This window comes from Pelodiscus sinensis, chromosome 1 (assembly GCF_052426305.1).
Source record: "Pelodiscus sinensis isolate ZL-2025 chromosome 1, ASM5242630v1, whole genome shotgun sequence".
In the NCBI taxonomy this organism is placed as follows: Eukaryota; Metazoa; Chordata; order Testudines; family Trionychidae; genus Pelodiscus; species Pelodiscus sinensis.
Window position 1 is genome coordinate 340,271,821 of NC_143052.1, and position 13,978 is coordinate 340,285,798.

Genomic DNA, 13,978 nt, shown 5'->3' on the forward strand with positions numbered 1-13,978 from the left:
AGGATAACCCAGTTACATAGGGTAAGCAGGAGTGTCCATGAAGAAATGTGTGCTGTTCCACCCTTTGCATCTCCTTCAAGAGGCTCAGGCTTAGGCAGCAGAGCCAGTGGTATAGCCCTGCTTGTATGGAATCTGCACTGCCAGGGAAGAGACTCCAAAGAGAGCAGAAATTGCCACAATTTTCTCATGGGTGCCTGGTGTGCAGAGACTGTGTGTTCTCTGACATGCAGGGGAGTGCAGGCCAGTCACTCCATGTTCCTGGGTCCTACGTATGCTCCTTCAAGATACTCAAAGGATTTGCACACTGCTAGGCAGCAAATCATTGCTGACTTGGGCTTGGGACTCTGGTCTCCTTGGCAACTAGTCACGTGTTCAGACCACACTAGGGATGTTATTTATTTAGGTAAATGTGTAACTGCTGGAGGGGGAGGCTCTTCAGGAGCCAGTGCACAGGGATCTGGGAACAGTGGTTGGGGCAGGGAGGGGGAAAGGTGGGTAAAGCAGCTCTGTGTGAGCCAGTATGCATAGGGAGCCAGCTTAAAGCTGGCTCCCTGTACATACTGGCTGCCATCTCACCTCCCCCATATCAGAGTCAGCAGCAGGGAGTGGGGGCCGGGGCAGGTGGCTCCTCAGGAGCTGGTGCTCATGGGGAGCTGGGTTAAAAGCTGGCTCTTTGTGTACACCAGCTCCTACCTGTCCCTCCTCCACACTGCTGCCTCTGATACAGATGCAGCAGTGCTGGAGTATGTGGCGGGGGCACTATGTATAACCCTGAAGGTTAACCTGGTTAGTTTGGGCTCATTGGTTAACCATGTACACTTGTACACTTTCACATCCCTAGACCCTACCTATCCTCATTTAACTACAGCGTCTTCTCTAGTACAAGAGTTATTGGTTTGTGTTACTTCAGCCCCAAACCATCCTATATGGCCTCAGCAACTGTCTATTTTAAAGCGAAATTAAGCTTTAAAACTTTTTGATTCTCCTGTTTGGGAGATTTTTAGCTAATCCCTGAATGAGACACTTGCCTTGCCTTCTACCTTTGGCATCTTGGAGAAGTATCCGTTACTTTGAAACCACCTATTCTATTTTCCTCTGGCCTTCAAGAAGCAGTAGGATTGATCATCTGAGCAAGGTGGAAGTGTTCTTAAATTGATGCGAATTCACAATGTCAGCACCACCACAGCAGCTCTTAAACTGATTTGGAGTCCTTGTTTTTCTGTCTGCTGACCATGTCTGTTAGATGAACGGGCTGCAAAATGTATAAAGTTGACAAAATACATTTTTTTCTTCATATTTAATGTTAAAAACAGAGTAGAGTAGCAGTGAGAAGAGAGATGTTATAATTGACATTTATTGTGAGGATACTAAATAAAATAAGCATCCCACTATGGGCCCTGTAAAGGAACACAGTTTTTTCTGACATTACAGATGGGTAAACTGAGGCAAAGAGGCCCAATGACTTAGTCAAGGTCCCATGAGTTAATGCCAGAGATGGCAGTTCTACAACCTAATGTCTTGCTTGTAACCTCAAGATCACACACACATCCCTTAAAGACGTTAGGATTTCACCACTGCTTCCTGAAAGAGAGTATTCTGAACTAGCCAATTGAACCAAGTCCTGTGCCAGCCATCTCCTCCCAACCCCTATCCTCTCCTGCTGTGTACATCTGCATCTTTTCCTTTTGTCTTAAATTAAGATTGAAGCTCTTTGGGGTGGGTACATCGAATAATAAATCATTGGAGCAATGTTCCTTCTAATCTTTTCCATCCAGGTGCAGAATAAGGTTTATGTGCACTGAGGCATGTGTAAGTGTGCACCACCAGTAGAAACAAAAACCCCAGCTGTGGGTGCTCTCCTAATCAGTTGGGCTTCATCTGAATCTTTCCTGAGTGGTTGCACAAGTGCGCAGCTTACAGGGAACTCTGCAGTGAAGTACCAGAAATATTGTATGTAGGGATGCTAAATTTAGTTTAATCAGCTAATTGAGTAGTTCATGGAATTTCCATCGATTAGTCGAAGGGGGGGTGGGGCGCTCACTCTCCTGTCTGCACCTTTCTTTAGTTTCAGTCCCTGCTTGTGCCAGGTCCCTACTGCTGCACTCTGCCTCTGAAATGTAGCCCCTATGGGGCTTTTGCTACATTTCAAAGGCAGAGACGCAGCAGGGAACCCAGGGCGAGTGGGGAATAAAGCTGAAGCAAAGGCACAGCAGGGAACCTGGGGCAAATGGGGACTGAAGCTTCAGTCCTTGCTTGCCCCAGGTTCCCTGCTGCGCCTCTGCCTTTGAAGGCAGAGGTGCAGCAGCTGGGACCTGGCGCCAGTGTGGACTGCTTCAGTCCCTGCTTGCGCCATTTCCCCTCTGGGCCTCTGCCTTCCCATTCCCCTGCCCGCCCCCCCCCCCCCCCCCCCGTGGAGATGGTGCTGGGGGAAACCAGCTTTTAAGCCAGCTCTCACCCAGCACCAGCTCATACTCTCCACCCTTGCTTCCTCTAATCCAGAGGCAGCAAGGAGGGGGAAGCAACTAGTCGAGTAGTGACTCAACTAGTCGCTTATATTCCTAATTGTACAAGTAAATTGCATCTCTAGCACTACTAAATTAACTCATATCTGAAAGTCCGTGCAGTCTCAGGGTAATTCATATGCCAAAAATAAAATAGTTGAAAATGGCTGAGAACTTAAAACTTGTATGTAACAGAAAGCAAATCCCATGTGTACGTTGTTTGTTATATAGGTGGCTCTGTTGATTTGTGTCTAGATGATATTGTGCTGGAAGATTTGTGTTGATTTGTGTGGGTGGTGAATGAGGAGTGTGTACTATAGTTAAGAGTGTGTGTGTTATGTGTATGTTGGGGTTAATCATACATATTGGCTGAGTGTGTGATTGTGTTGTGCTGGGAGAGTTGTGTGGATTTATGTGGTGACAAGTACAGGGGTATAGCTATTGAGCCAAGTAATTCACCGTCTGTGCAGTTTCTCTCATATAGTCAATGAAATTGTTACATGTTAATTAGCTAGGGTACGTCTAGACTATATGGCTCCATCGACGGAGCCATGTAAAATAGTTTACTCGGCATAGTCAAAGTAGTGGGGATTTAAATCCCTGCTTCATTAAAATAAAAATGGCCACCGCACTATGCCGACGATCAGCTGATCTAGCACAGCGTGGCAGTCTAGATGCGGCGCAGTCGACAAGGGAAGCCTTTGTCGACCACGCTGGTAAACCAAGCCATTATTTAAATCCCCGCTTCTTTGACTATGCCAAGTAAACTATTTTCCATGGCTCCGTCAACGGAGCCGTGTAGTCTAGACGTACCCCTACAGAATAAGGGTGGTGATTGGTTGAGCTTCCTCTCCTATAACAATGGTCTGGGACTCTCGGCATGGCTTAGATACACACATTACAATAGCTGTACTAGGGATGTGAATGGTTAACCAGTAAACCTTGCCCTTAAGGAGTGAGGCTTACTGGTTAAGGTTAACCAGCGGGCACTGGAGCAGGGGCTGCTTCAGCCATGTGTGGGGGAACCCTCTATGGCTGGTCCGGCTGGGCTGGAGCATCCCCTGCCTGCAATGGGCCCGGGTACCCCCTTAGGGAGGGGCAGCTCCAGCATCCCTGCCAGAGCAGCTTGTGTCCACGGTGGATCCAGGTGCCTCACATGCGGGGGCTGCTCCAGCTCGGCTGGCACAGCCCTTGCCTGGAACCAGTTAACCGATTCAATGGGATTTTACCTCCCTGAGCTGTACACCACGCAGGTGTAACACATGAAGTAAAAATGCTGAGAACATAAAATTGGATGATAATAGACTGTGAATCCCAGTGATGCGTCTGAACAGAGAGAGCTCTCAGCTGTGCTCAAAGCTGTTTCCATAACTTCACACTGACTGCAGGCATTTTGGGCTTCGGAATGAGGCACAGATGCCTAGTGGCCCACTACTGTTTAAAAATAGCTTTACTCGGAGCTTTTTGGCTAAAGAAATACAGCTACCTTCTGTTATTTTTTTGGCCCTTTATAGTTACCTTGTAGGAGATGAGCTGTGGGTAGTTATGGAGTATTTGGCAGGCGGCTCCCTGACGGATGTCGTAACCGAGACCTGCATGGATGAAGGACAGATAGCAGCTGTGTGTCGTGAGGTAAGATTCTGCTCTGTGAGCGCTCTGTGTGAAATGTGTAAATAAAATGAAGGTTTCTATGAAGAACCATGGTTTTTACAGGAGAACTGTGATGCTTGCTGTGACTTGGAACTTGATGTTCCATAGGACGTAGCTTAGAAAGGTTTAAAAGCAGTATCACCAATGAGTTGAGCACGGAAGTAGCATGAAATGCTGTACGAACATTAGCTACTGGATGTAGTCCCATCTTCAACAATTTGAATGTTCCCTAAAGTCCTTGCTTGAAGTAAAACCTGCCTGACAGTGTCTATGTAGGGGTATGGTGGCTTCTCCATCATTTTCAGTCAATACTGGATGCCTTTTGCAGAACTATACTCTAATGCAAACAAGTTACGGGTTGGATGGAAAAAAATACTGGGTCGGTTCTATGCTCTATTATGTGTGAGGGCAGACTAGGTGATCATTCGTCCCACCTGGCCTGGAAATCTTAATATTTTTAATTTTCTGCACTCTCCATTACATCGGGAGAAATTGACTTTATACTGGTTTGATTTGCCTCAAAACCAGGCAGCGAGGGACAAGCAAATTCTGAGAGATTGTAAATCAAGGGGCAGATTTTCAAAGGCACAGATGGGAGTTAGGCACTTAACTTCCATTGACTTTCCATTGTCCCAGCTGCCCTCTGCACCTTTGAAAAAGCTCCACCCACCGTAATTTTGTACAGTCTCAGAGACCTTACCATCATCCTTCTCTGGAAATGCTGTGAAGCAATTCATAAACTTGTGTCAAGTTTAAACAGCTTCAACCAAAGAGAAAAAGTTTCAATGTTTCAGTACTGTTGAAAGGAAATCTTTTGTTTCAATCCCACACCATTTCAGGCATTTTGAAGAAAGTAAAGCAAAGGCTTCATAAAACAGCAGGAGGTGTTTCCTTTATAACTAGAGTTGCCATATGGTTTAACCAAAAATACCGAACATCCCTCCCCCCCCCCCCCCCCCAAAAAAAAAACACCGGGGAAAAAATTATGTTGGCGGGGGGGAGGCGAGACCAAAGTTGTTGAGCAAAATAAATAAATAAATAAAACAGCATGGCCCCTTTCAGAGTGCCTGCAGAGTCGGAATAGCAATAGGAACAGGGGAGCGGTGGAGCACTAAGACCCAGGGAAGGCATTGCTTCCCCTTGGTCTTTAGGCTTTTTTGCTGGTGGCCATTTTGTTTTTGTGATCAAGCCAAAATGCAGCTTACCTGCAGAACCAGGTAAGCAGGGGGTCTGGGGGTGGGAGGGGGGATGCCGGGGGCTGGGCCCAGTTGCCGAGTGTGTCATAGGGTTGCCAGGTATCCAGTATTTTCACCTCCTGTCCGGGGGAAAAAAATCAGAAAATACCGGACATTTTAGGTGTCTGGTATTTTCTGAATTTTTTTTACCAGACAGGAGGCAAAAATACTGGACTGTCCAGGTCAATACCGGACACCTGGCAACCCTAGTTATAACTATTAGCTTTGTGGCTGGAGAGGTGTAACTGAATCTGGGACCATTGGAGCTTAGTGCAAGAGCCTCTACAGCTTGAGCTAAAAGCCAGCTGGCTCTCAGCTCAGGCTATAGAGGAAAGTCACTCTTTCTTTCTGTAAGTGGCCTAAATGCCACTACATGGGACAATACACCACACCCAGTAGGTGTGTGGGTTATACAGGTATCTTGGATATAGGATACCCAGGTTCAGTTTCATAGGCTGAAGGCCTCATTCTTGACGTCTTTCACTGGCCAAATAACTATTCACTATCGTTGATAGTGGCAATTTGTGGTCAGACATGGTGATATGAAAAGCCACTAGGCCTGAATTTTCCTGGAACCTTGTGCCCTTCAATGTCCAGCCCTTTCCTGGACTGTTCAGAGAAATAAGAAGGCCTGTTTACTCCTCTAAAGAGAGAAAATGCGTAGCTCATCACTTTTTAACTGGAGTTAACCATCACTTCAGTTAAAAAACATAATACAAGGTGTCCCCACTATAAGTTGCTCTGGTATACATCCATTCCACACTAAAGTCATTTAGGAAATGATGCATTATAAATCCTCCCATTCCCCACTCTTAAGTCGTGCAAAAAAAAAAAAATTAGCGCAAATCAGGTGCAGAAAAAAAGTCCCTGCTTTAAGTTGTTTCGCTATAAATCCAAGTTTTTTGGAATGTATCTTGGACTTGTAGCAAGGACAACCTGTAACACAATGCTGGATTGGGTTAGATTAAAAGTAAAACAAGACTGGGAGCAAAAGGAGATAGTTTTAAGTGAGTTCAAGTGTAAAGAATAGAGTTAGAAATGATTACAGGAACACAAGTGAAAAATGCTTTCTGGAGCCTAGGATTTAACTAAACAAGCTATAGTCTTGGTTCAAGGTACCAGTTTACCTTTCAGCAAGATGGCTGACCTCCTCTCTTGTTGGGTGTCCCACAAAGACCTGAAAGATTTGTCTTTTTAGATGGAAGATAACTTGGGTTTCATTGCCTCCACTCTTTTATAGCCTAGTGAACCTTTAAAACGAATTCTTCTGAAGGTTAACTTCCCCACAGTAAAGTCCATTCAGGCTGAGAAGAAGGCAACTTGGAGTATCCTGGTGGAGAAAGTTTGATGCTGTTTTCTTCCCTCACTGGTGTATGCTAAAATGCAAATTGATCTGTTGCCTGCAGTCTCCTCCCTATGCTGTGATGCTGAGTGGTTATCTCCTTCACTTGCGTGTTTGATGGTCTTGTTAATCTTCTATGTACATTGCATTTCCACTGCCGCTTGCTCAACTTTAGAACTACCTTCAAAGTGGCAGAATCATATTTCTTTGTTTAGGGTGGGGTGACTTCAGTGCTGTCTAGCAGATGCACTTGAAGAATGTAATTACCAATGTTTGTATGTTTGAATTTGCCGCTGTATGTGCACTTTTACTATCAATGATCAGTATGGTATTTAGCTTTCTGGTGCTATCTAAACCTGTATCTAAAAGATGTCGTTTATATCATTAATGAGTTGGTCAGGCCAGCTGAAACTCACTTTCAATGCCAATGAGTCTCTTGTCATCTTGCATTGGGGTTCTGTTGGAGTAATAATCTCCCATGTGGCTGCTCTCGCCAGTGGATGAAGGCTTATAAAGGATGTTCCACCCATCTTCTCCCTGTTTGAAATTCCTTTGCTTTTGTCAAAATGCCTGAAAACAGAAACAGAATGTTTTGAGTAGCAGTGAAACATTTTGTTTTTACATTAAGACATTTTGATTAGTTTTGACTAACATTTTTTTTATTTGTAAAAAGGGTTTTAAATGTCATTTTTGGTTTGACCCCAAAAGTAACTTATTTATGCATTGGTCTATTTTGGGGGGGACTTGCCAATGAACTGAAAATCCATTCTTTGACCAGCTCATAATGATTCATTCCATGGCGGGTCCTTTGTTTGTACTTCTATTCTACCCAGGTTTGAGATCTGACAGTATCACTTGTGTGTCACATCAGAAATGTAGCCATTAAAACAGGATAATGAGGATAAAATAGTTTGCATATTCTAAAGAAACTAAGCCCATGCTGTTTAAAAGTGCACATATTCAAATTGGACTAGTTGATCAGTTGCTCCTTTTCCAGTGCTGTTTCCTAGGTTGTTGAATGGCTTTATTTAAAATACTGTGTTGTGGACTTTCTCATAGTGTCTTCAGGCTCTGGAATTCCTGCATTCGAACCAAGTCATTCACCGAGACATCAAGAGTGACAATATCCTACTAGGAATGGATGGCTCCGTCAAGCTAAGTACGCAGAAGGCACCCTTGATAATAACTCTAATTATGAGCTTGCAAATGAAAGGGCAGGTTGTCCTTCCAAGGTATAGTTGTGTTGTGAGGACAGTCGATGTTTTTGGTGTTCCGATATGGCAGTGGCACCTATTTGCATTAATGGTAGCTGCAGGGTTAAATCAATGTGCATTGAGACCATAGCTTTAAATATGTTTGGGCTAGATTAAAAAGATGACTAGGGGTGGGAGGAAGAGGTCTCATTACTTGAGGACAGAACACATTTAGTATGAATAACAACCTGCATAGTGGGTTCCATGTATTCCATCTTTGCAAACTGTCAGCCATGCCCACTCAGTCTGGGCTCTGAGAGCCATGCTGAGCTCTTTCCTTCATGCACATTATCACCAGCAACTAAGATTCTGCCCGCCACATTGTCCTTCACGTCTCCTGTGCAATCATATCGCTTGCCATGGGCTTGCACGGGATAATTGACTGGAACCTAGTAAAGAACTTTGATGGTGCATTAAATGGAAGAGAAACCTGCTCTAGAGTTAACAGGAGACAAACATAAATAAATGAATAAACCTCTGCTTAGTCAGTAAATGCGAGCAGCTAGAATGCTATATTCACTCCACGAGCAGATCTGCTGAGTAAGAAAGTATCATTTATACGTTTTATATAATCACTTTTCAGAGTAGAACTGCACGTCAGTAGCCCACGGCTTTGACTTTGTCTCAAGGTATGAATAGCTAGCCAGAGGCAAAGGTGCTGTGCGTGTTACACAATTTCTCTTTTTAAAGCTGCATTCTGATATCTGCTTATTGCGGGCTAAGTTAGAAAAGTCTTTCTGTGGAAAATGGTGCAGCATGCTTTCCGATTCTTTCAATGGCTCCAGTACAGATTTTACACAGGTATAAGCCATAGATGGTTTTTCCAGTGGTTAGACTGGCTATGAGGCTCCCCAGGGGGGTCTGAAAATTAAGCTGTGTGTATTCTGTCCCTTACCAGTCTGAAATAAGTCTGCCAGCAGCAATTGGCTGGTTGTTGTTTCTTCCAGTAGTTGCAGGTGTTCTGCTTCGGCGTGCATGTGTGCAGCGCATTGGAGCTGAAGAAATTTGCTTGCTGTACACATAGAAGGGTGGCACTTGTGCCTCCTGGCCATAACCCTTTTCTTAGCTGAGGCGATGCTCCCCTGACCCTCTCTGTTTTTTCATACTGTGGCTGGAGTCGGAGCTCTGCATGGTCACAACCTCTCAGCTAGTTTAGGTTGTTCCCTCGTGTGTAGTTAAGAGTACCCTTCGTGCTAGAGTAGCATTAGTTGTAGTCGTTTGTTTCCTCAGTGATGTCCCTACTGGGTTTAAACATTGTCCTTGACTTTGGGGGAGTGACCCTCACATACAGTGCTTGCTCTGTCTTGGTGAGGCCCACCCCAGAGTATTGTGCAATCATTTAAGACAGTGGACTCGAGGCTCAGGACATTTTCCTGTCTCAGCACCTGCTTAAACAGGTTGTATGCAGCCTGCTTTGGTAGCAGGGCTTTCACCAGGCCAGAGATCGCTCTCGGGTTGTGAGTGCGCTGCCACTTCACTTTCCAGAGCAGACACCTCTGCAGAAACCGAGCAGCTGTTCCTGCTGACTGCACTGAGACAGTCAGAGGGAGACCAGTTAAGATTGCTTCAGGTCTGGAGCTGACTCTTCTGTCTCCCTCAGGAAAAGCATGGAGTAGCACAGAGTTGGGGCTGGCACACAAGAAGGCACCCTTTCCCAGGGAGGTGTGTGTCGCGAGAATCACAGGTCCGATAATGAATACTGAACGGGGGAAGGACAGAGCCAGGTGGACAGTTTTATCAAATAAAAAATATTTATTTATGACAGAGGTGAATTTATAGTATTTATTCTAAGATTTTTAATAGACCGTGTTAATAATGAATTTACAGTATTTATTATATTTATTCTATGGCTTCTAGTAAAACGTGTCAGAGATATAGGGATGGGAATGGCAAGGGGAATAGTCTCTAATCTTAAAATATCCAGCTACAGTAATTAAATAACAGTGATAATTACAAACTCTTATGTACTACCCAAAAACAACTACAACACTAAGCTTATACAACAGGAAAAAATCAAATCATACATACCAACTTACACAGCACACGGAACATTTCACAGATATCGGTTCGGTTGCGAAGGCCTTGGTTACGCCCGAGAGTCGGGGGAGGTGGCTGGTCGGTTGATCAGGCCGGTAGCGCTTTGAAGTATACGAGAAGGCACACGCACGGTGGTACGTGTGTTGCGAAGACCTCCTAGAGTGAACTGTGCCATGGGTATTTATCCCCAAATCTGCACATCGCTTTCCCGCGCTTGCATATTACCATATATGGCCCAATGGTCACCAAGTGGGGGGTCTGTGTCCCAGGGGTTGGGCCGAAACTGTGCAGGTTTCATGCGACCAGGTAAGCCCCGCAGTTCTCACGCCAAGGTGACGGGTGGGAGAGTCTGAGGCTATTGGCCTTCACGATATCTTCTGGCAAGGAGTTCCACAGATTGACTGTGCACTGTATGAAAAGATACTTCTTTTTGTTTTACACCTTTCCTTTTTCTAAAGGCAATGGTATGCAGGAAGGGTGCGGCCGGTTTCTCTCAAGGAGTACTGCAGAACAAGAGCGGCCTGGCCAAACTTTTTTACTGGGGGGCAGTTTCTTTTCTCTGACAGTGTGGAAGAAAACAAGCCTTCACTCTGCGTTGTGTTTAAGCAACAAGTAGCCAGAGGCAGTTTTATTACGAGCTGCAGCAAGGGAAAAACTGGTTCGGGTGGAGGGGGACCCCCCCCCTTCCGAGGCAGATCTTTGAATACAAGCAATTATGAAGCAGTTTATATACTTTCTATTAGCTATAATAACAATAACAATTAGTCTCCTTCCCATCACAAACACCAATGGTAGGGTACTGCTTGAGTCACCCCAGTGGCATACATGGTTGCGTCTACTCACAGAAGAAGAAATGGTCACTTATTGTAACTGTGGATCTTCGAGATGTAATGGAGACATGTATTCCATGACCCACCTTCCAGCCTCTCTGCAATGGAGTCTTGTTTCCAGGCGTTCGGTGCAAAGAAACTGAGGGAGGATCAGGACATCACCACCCCATGTGGCCAGGGGAGGATCCATAGCCAGGAGGCACAAGTGCTGCATCTCTTTGGGTCATGCTAAGCAAATTTCTCCAGCTCTGGTGCTCTGGGCACACACAAATCTGAGGGCTTGTCACTACATGGTGGATCAAAACTGCAGTGATTGACCCACCAGCGGTCGATTTATTGCGAGACTCTAAATTGACACCTCAGTGCTCTCCCGTTGACTCCAGTACTCCACCAGGATGAGAAGAGGAGCTAGAGTTGACAGGAGAGCAGCTCCCGCCAACCTTACCATATGGAAGACACTGAGTAAATACATTGATGTCAACTATGCTGTGCTGTTTGTATAGCTGAAGTTGTGTAGATTAGATTGACTGGGAGAAGGTCAGGGGAAGTGGTATAGTGTAGACTCGGCCTATGTGGAATATCACATCTTGAGGAAGCACCGTTCCCATAAGCAATCTTTAGGGTGCATGAGGCAGGAGTGAAACAGCTTGCTGTGTTGACTTTGTCAGGCTAAAAAGAGTAAATGCTTGTCTTAGTCAAATAAGCAGATGAGTTGAAAAGACATGGGGACCAGAAATCTTCACTGAGAGTTCCATTCCTGCTTCTGACCGTAACTAAATGTTAATTTCTAAAAGTAAATTGATTTTAGTATGCCCGTAAGTAATCGCATTGAAACATCTGATGAGAAAAAACATAGACTAAGCCTAACCCTAGCTCAAACTTTGCATCAATTAACTTTCCTGGTTGTGTCAATTTAGAATAATGACATTTAGAATGTACAGCTTATATAGAGAGCTTTAAACTTTCAAGGGGCTATAGGGAGGTTGTGAAACAAGAAATACCGTCCCCATTTTATGCAAGGTTGTGGAGGTGTTCACTTGTCCAACAGCATTACAATGAGTCTGTTACAGAATCCAGATGCCTTGTGTTTAAACCACATAACTATTTTTCTTTTCATAAGTGCTACCATAACTTATGCTGATGCATAACATGAAACCGAATTTCAGCCTTGTTCTCAGTCAGTTCTCTGGCATTAATGATATTCTTCTAATACAAGAACTACAGGTCACCAACTGAAATTAATAAGCAGCAATTTTAAAACAAAAAGAAGTATCTTTTCATACAGTGCACAGTCAATCTGTGGAACTCCTTGCCAGAAGATATTGTGAATGCCAAAGCAGTTACAGGGTTGGAAAAAAAACTATATAAATACATGGAGGATAGGTCCTTCATTGGCTATGAGCCAGGAGGGGCAGGGATGGTGTCCCTAGTTTCTGTTTGCCAGAAACTGGGAATAGGCGAGATGGGCTTATATCATTTGATCACTTGTTTTGGCACTTTTGGTCTGACCCAGAATGGCCATTCTTATGTTCTTATATTTCTTTGTGAACAAACTAGCTTATCTGTAAAATATCTCCTTGTTTTTTTCTTTCCCCTCCATTTTTCTCTTACAGCTGACTTTGGTTTCTGTGCCCAGATAACACCAGAGCAGAGCAAACGCAGCACCATGGTGGGGACCCCTTACTGGATGGCTCCTGAAGTAGTAACAAGGAAGGCTTATGGACCAAAAGTGGACATCTGGTCTCTGGGAATCATGGCAATCGAAATGATTGAGGGAGAGCCTCCGTACCTGAATGAGAACCCCTTGAGAGTAAGCTAATGCTGTGTCACTGCAATGCCATGCAAGAGTCAGCCAGATGTGCCAGACCTGACTTTGCTCTTGTGATACTGATACCGTGTATTCATATGATAACAAGGAATCCTCCGAATTTTCTGCATTAGGGTGAACGGATGCATCTTGGATGCTTCTCTGCTATACTAAGTCAGAAGTAATGCACAGATAGCCTTTTGTGATGCTTCTCTCCGTTCAGTCCCTAGGCTGGCTTGAATCTAGAAATGAGAAAAATTGTGAAGATTTCAGGGCTTTAAAAGTCTGAGTGTGATTGAAGGTAGGGGAGGCCAAGAGTCTCGTTTTTTGTGAAGAGATTTAACTGTCCCTTCACAAGCTGTCTTTCTGGGAATATCACCCCACCTCAGAGCATGACAAGCACTTTTGTAGACTCACTTTTAGATATTGAGGGCCCAAATGTGAGTAATTACTTGCTGTGCTGAGCCAGGGGCATGCGGCCTGAGCAGCAGCGGTAGGCAGAGTGTGCAGTAATGGCAGGTGGCCTCTCAAATCCTCCATCTCAGTTCCTCCTGGGCCATCCCTCTCCTTCACTTCCTGATTCTCCTACTGTGTCTGTGATGGATGGGTTGCTGGTGCCGAGCTCAGGCCACGGATGAGCTGCAAGCGTTGCAGGAGAATTTCCAAATCCAAGCACCTTCATCAAACTTTTTTTTTTTTTTTTTTTTTTTTAATTAGAAAATGTTTTTGTTACTGGTTTCATAAAATGTTGGGTGTCACCTGCTGGACATTGTCCCTCTCGCTATGCAGCATACCTCAGACCTTCCCTTATTCGTTGGGATGCAGATGACCCCTAGGGCCAATCGATGGATTAAATGATCCCTCTGTTATTCAGATGTGACTCCGAAGAGGATGAGAAGAGCCCAGTTCATTTAACATTTGTTTCCAGTGCAAGAGGCTAACGCTCTGTCTAGCTGTGCAGCAGTGTTGCTGGGACGCTGTAGTGTGGATGGTGAAGGTGGTTAAATCAATGCTGACAGGAGAGAGCTCTCCCATCTGCATAAAAAAATCCACCTCTGTGAGTGGCAGAAGCTCCCTCACTGACACTACATTAGGCATTCCACAGCCTGTGCCAGCGTGACATATGATGTTTCATTGGGCGGAATACTCACACCCCTGGTGACCGAAGTTTTGCCAGCCTAGGCTGTGGTGTAGACATAGCCTAAGGAAAAGCCCAAAGGGGGAGGGAGGCAGTGAGGAGGATAAAGGGGAAAGCAATTGACTGTTACTTAACTGTCCTTATTAACTTAATACTGACCTAATTTAACTCAAGATGCTCCAGTT

General features: G+C 44.8%; 1 protein-coding gene across 3 annotated transcripts in view; it reads left to right on the plus strand.

Annotated features, from left to right (window-relative positions):
- Positions 1-13,978, plus strand: part of PAK1 (p21 (RAC1) activated kinase 1) — a 128,583-nt gene that overhangs the window by 102,472 nt on the left and 12,133 nt on the right. For all 3 annotated transcript variants that reach the window (XM_006131928.5, XM_006131927.4, XM_006131926.4), the window contains 3 exons: positions 4,016-4,133; positions 7,788-7,887; positions 12,462-12,658. In XM_006131928.5, coding sequence (XP_006131990.1) covers positions 4,016-4,133; positions 7,788-7,887; positions 12,462-12,658 — 415 coding nt within the window. The remainder of the gene's footprint in view (positions 1-4,015; positions 4,134-7,787; positions 7,888-12,461; positions 12,659-13,978) is intronic.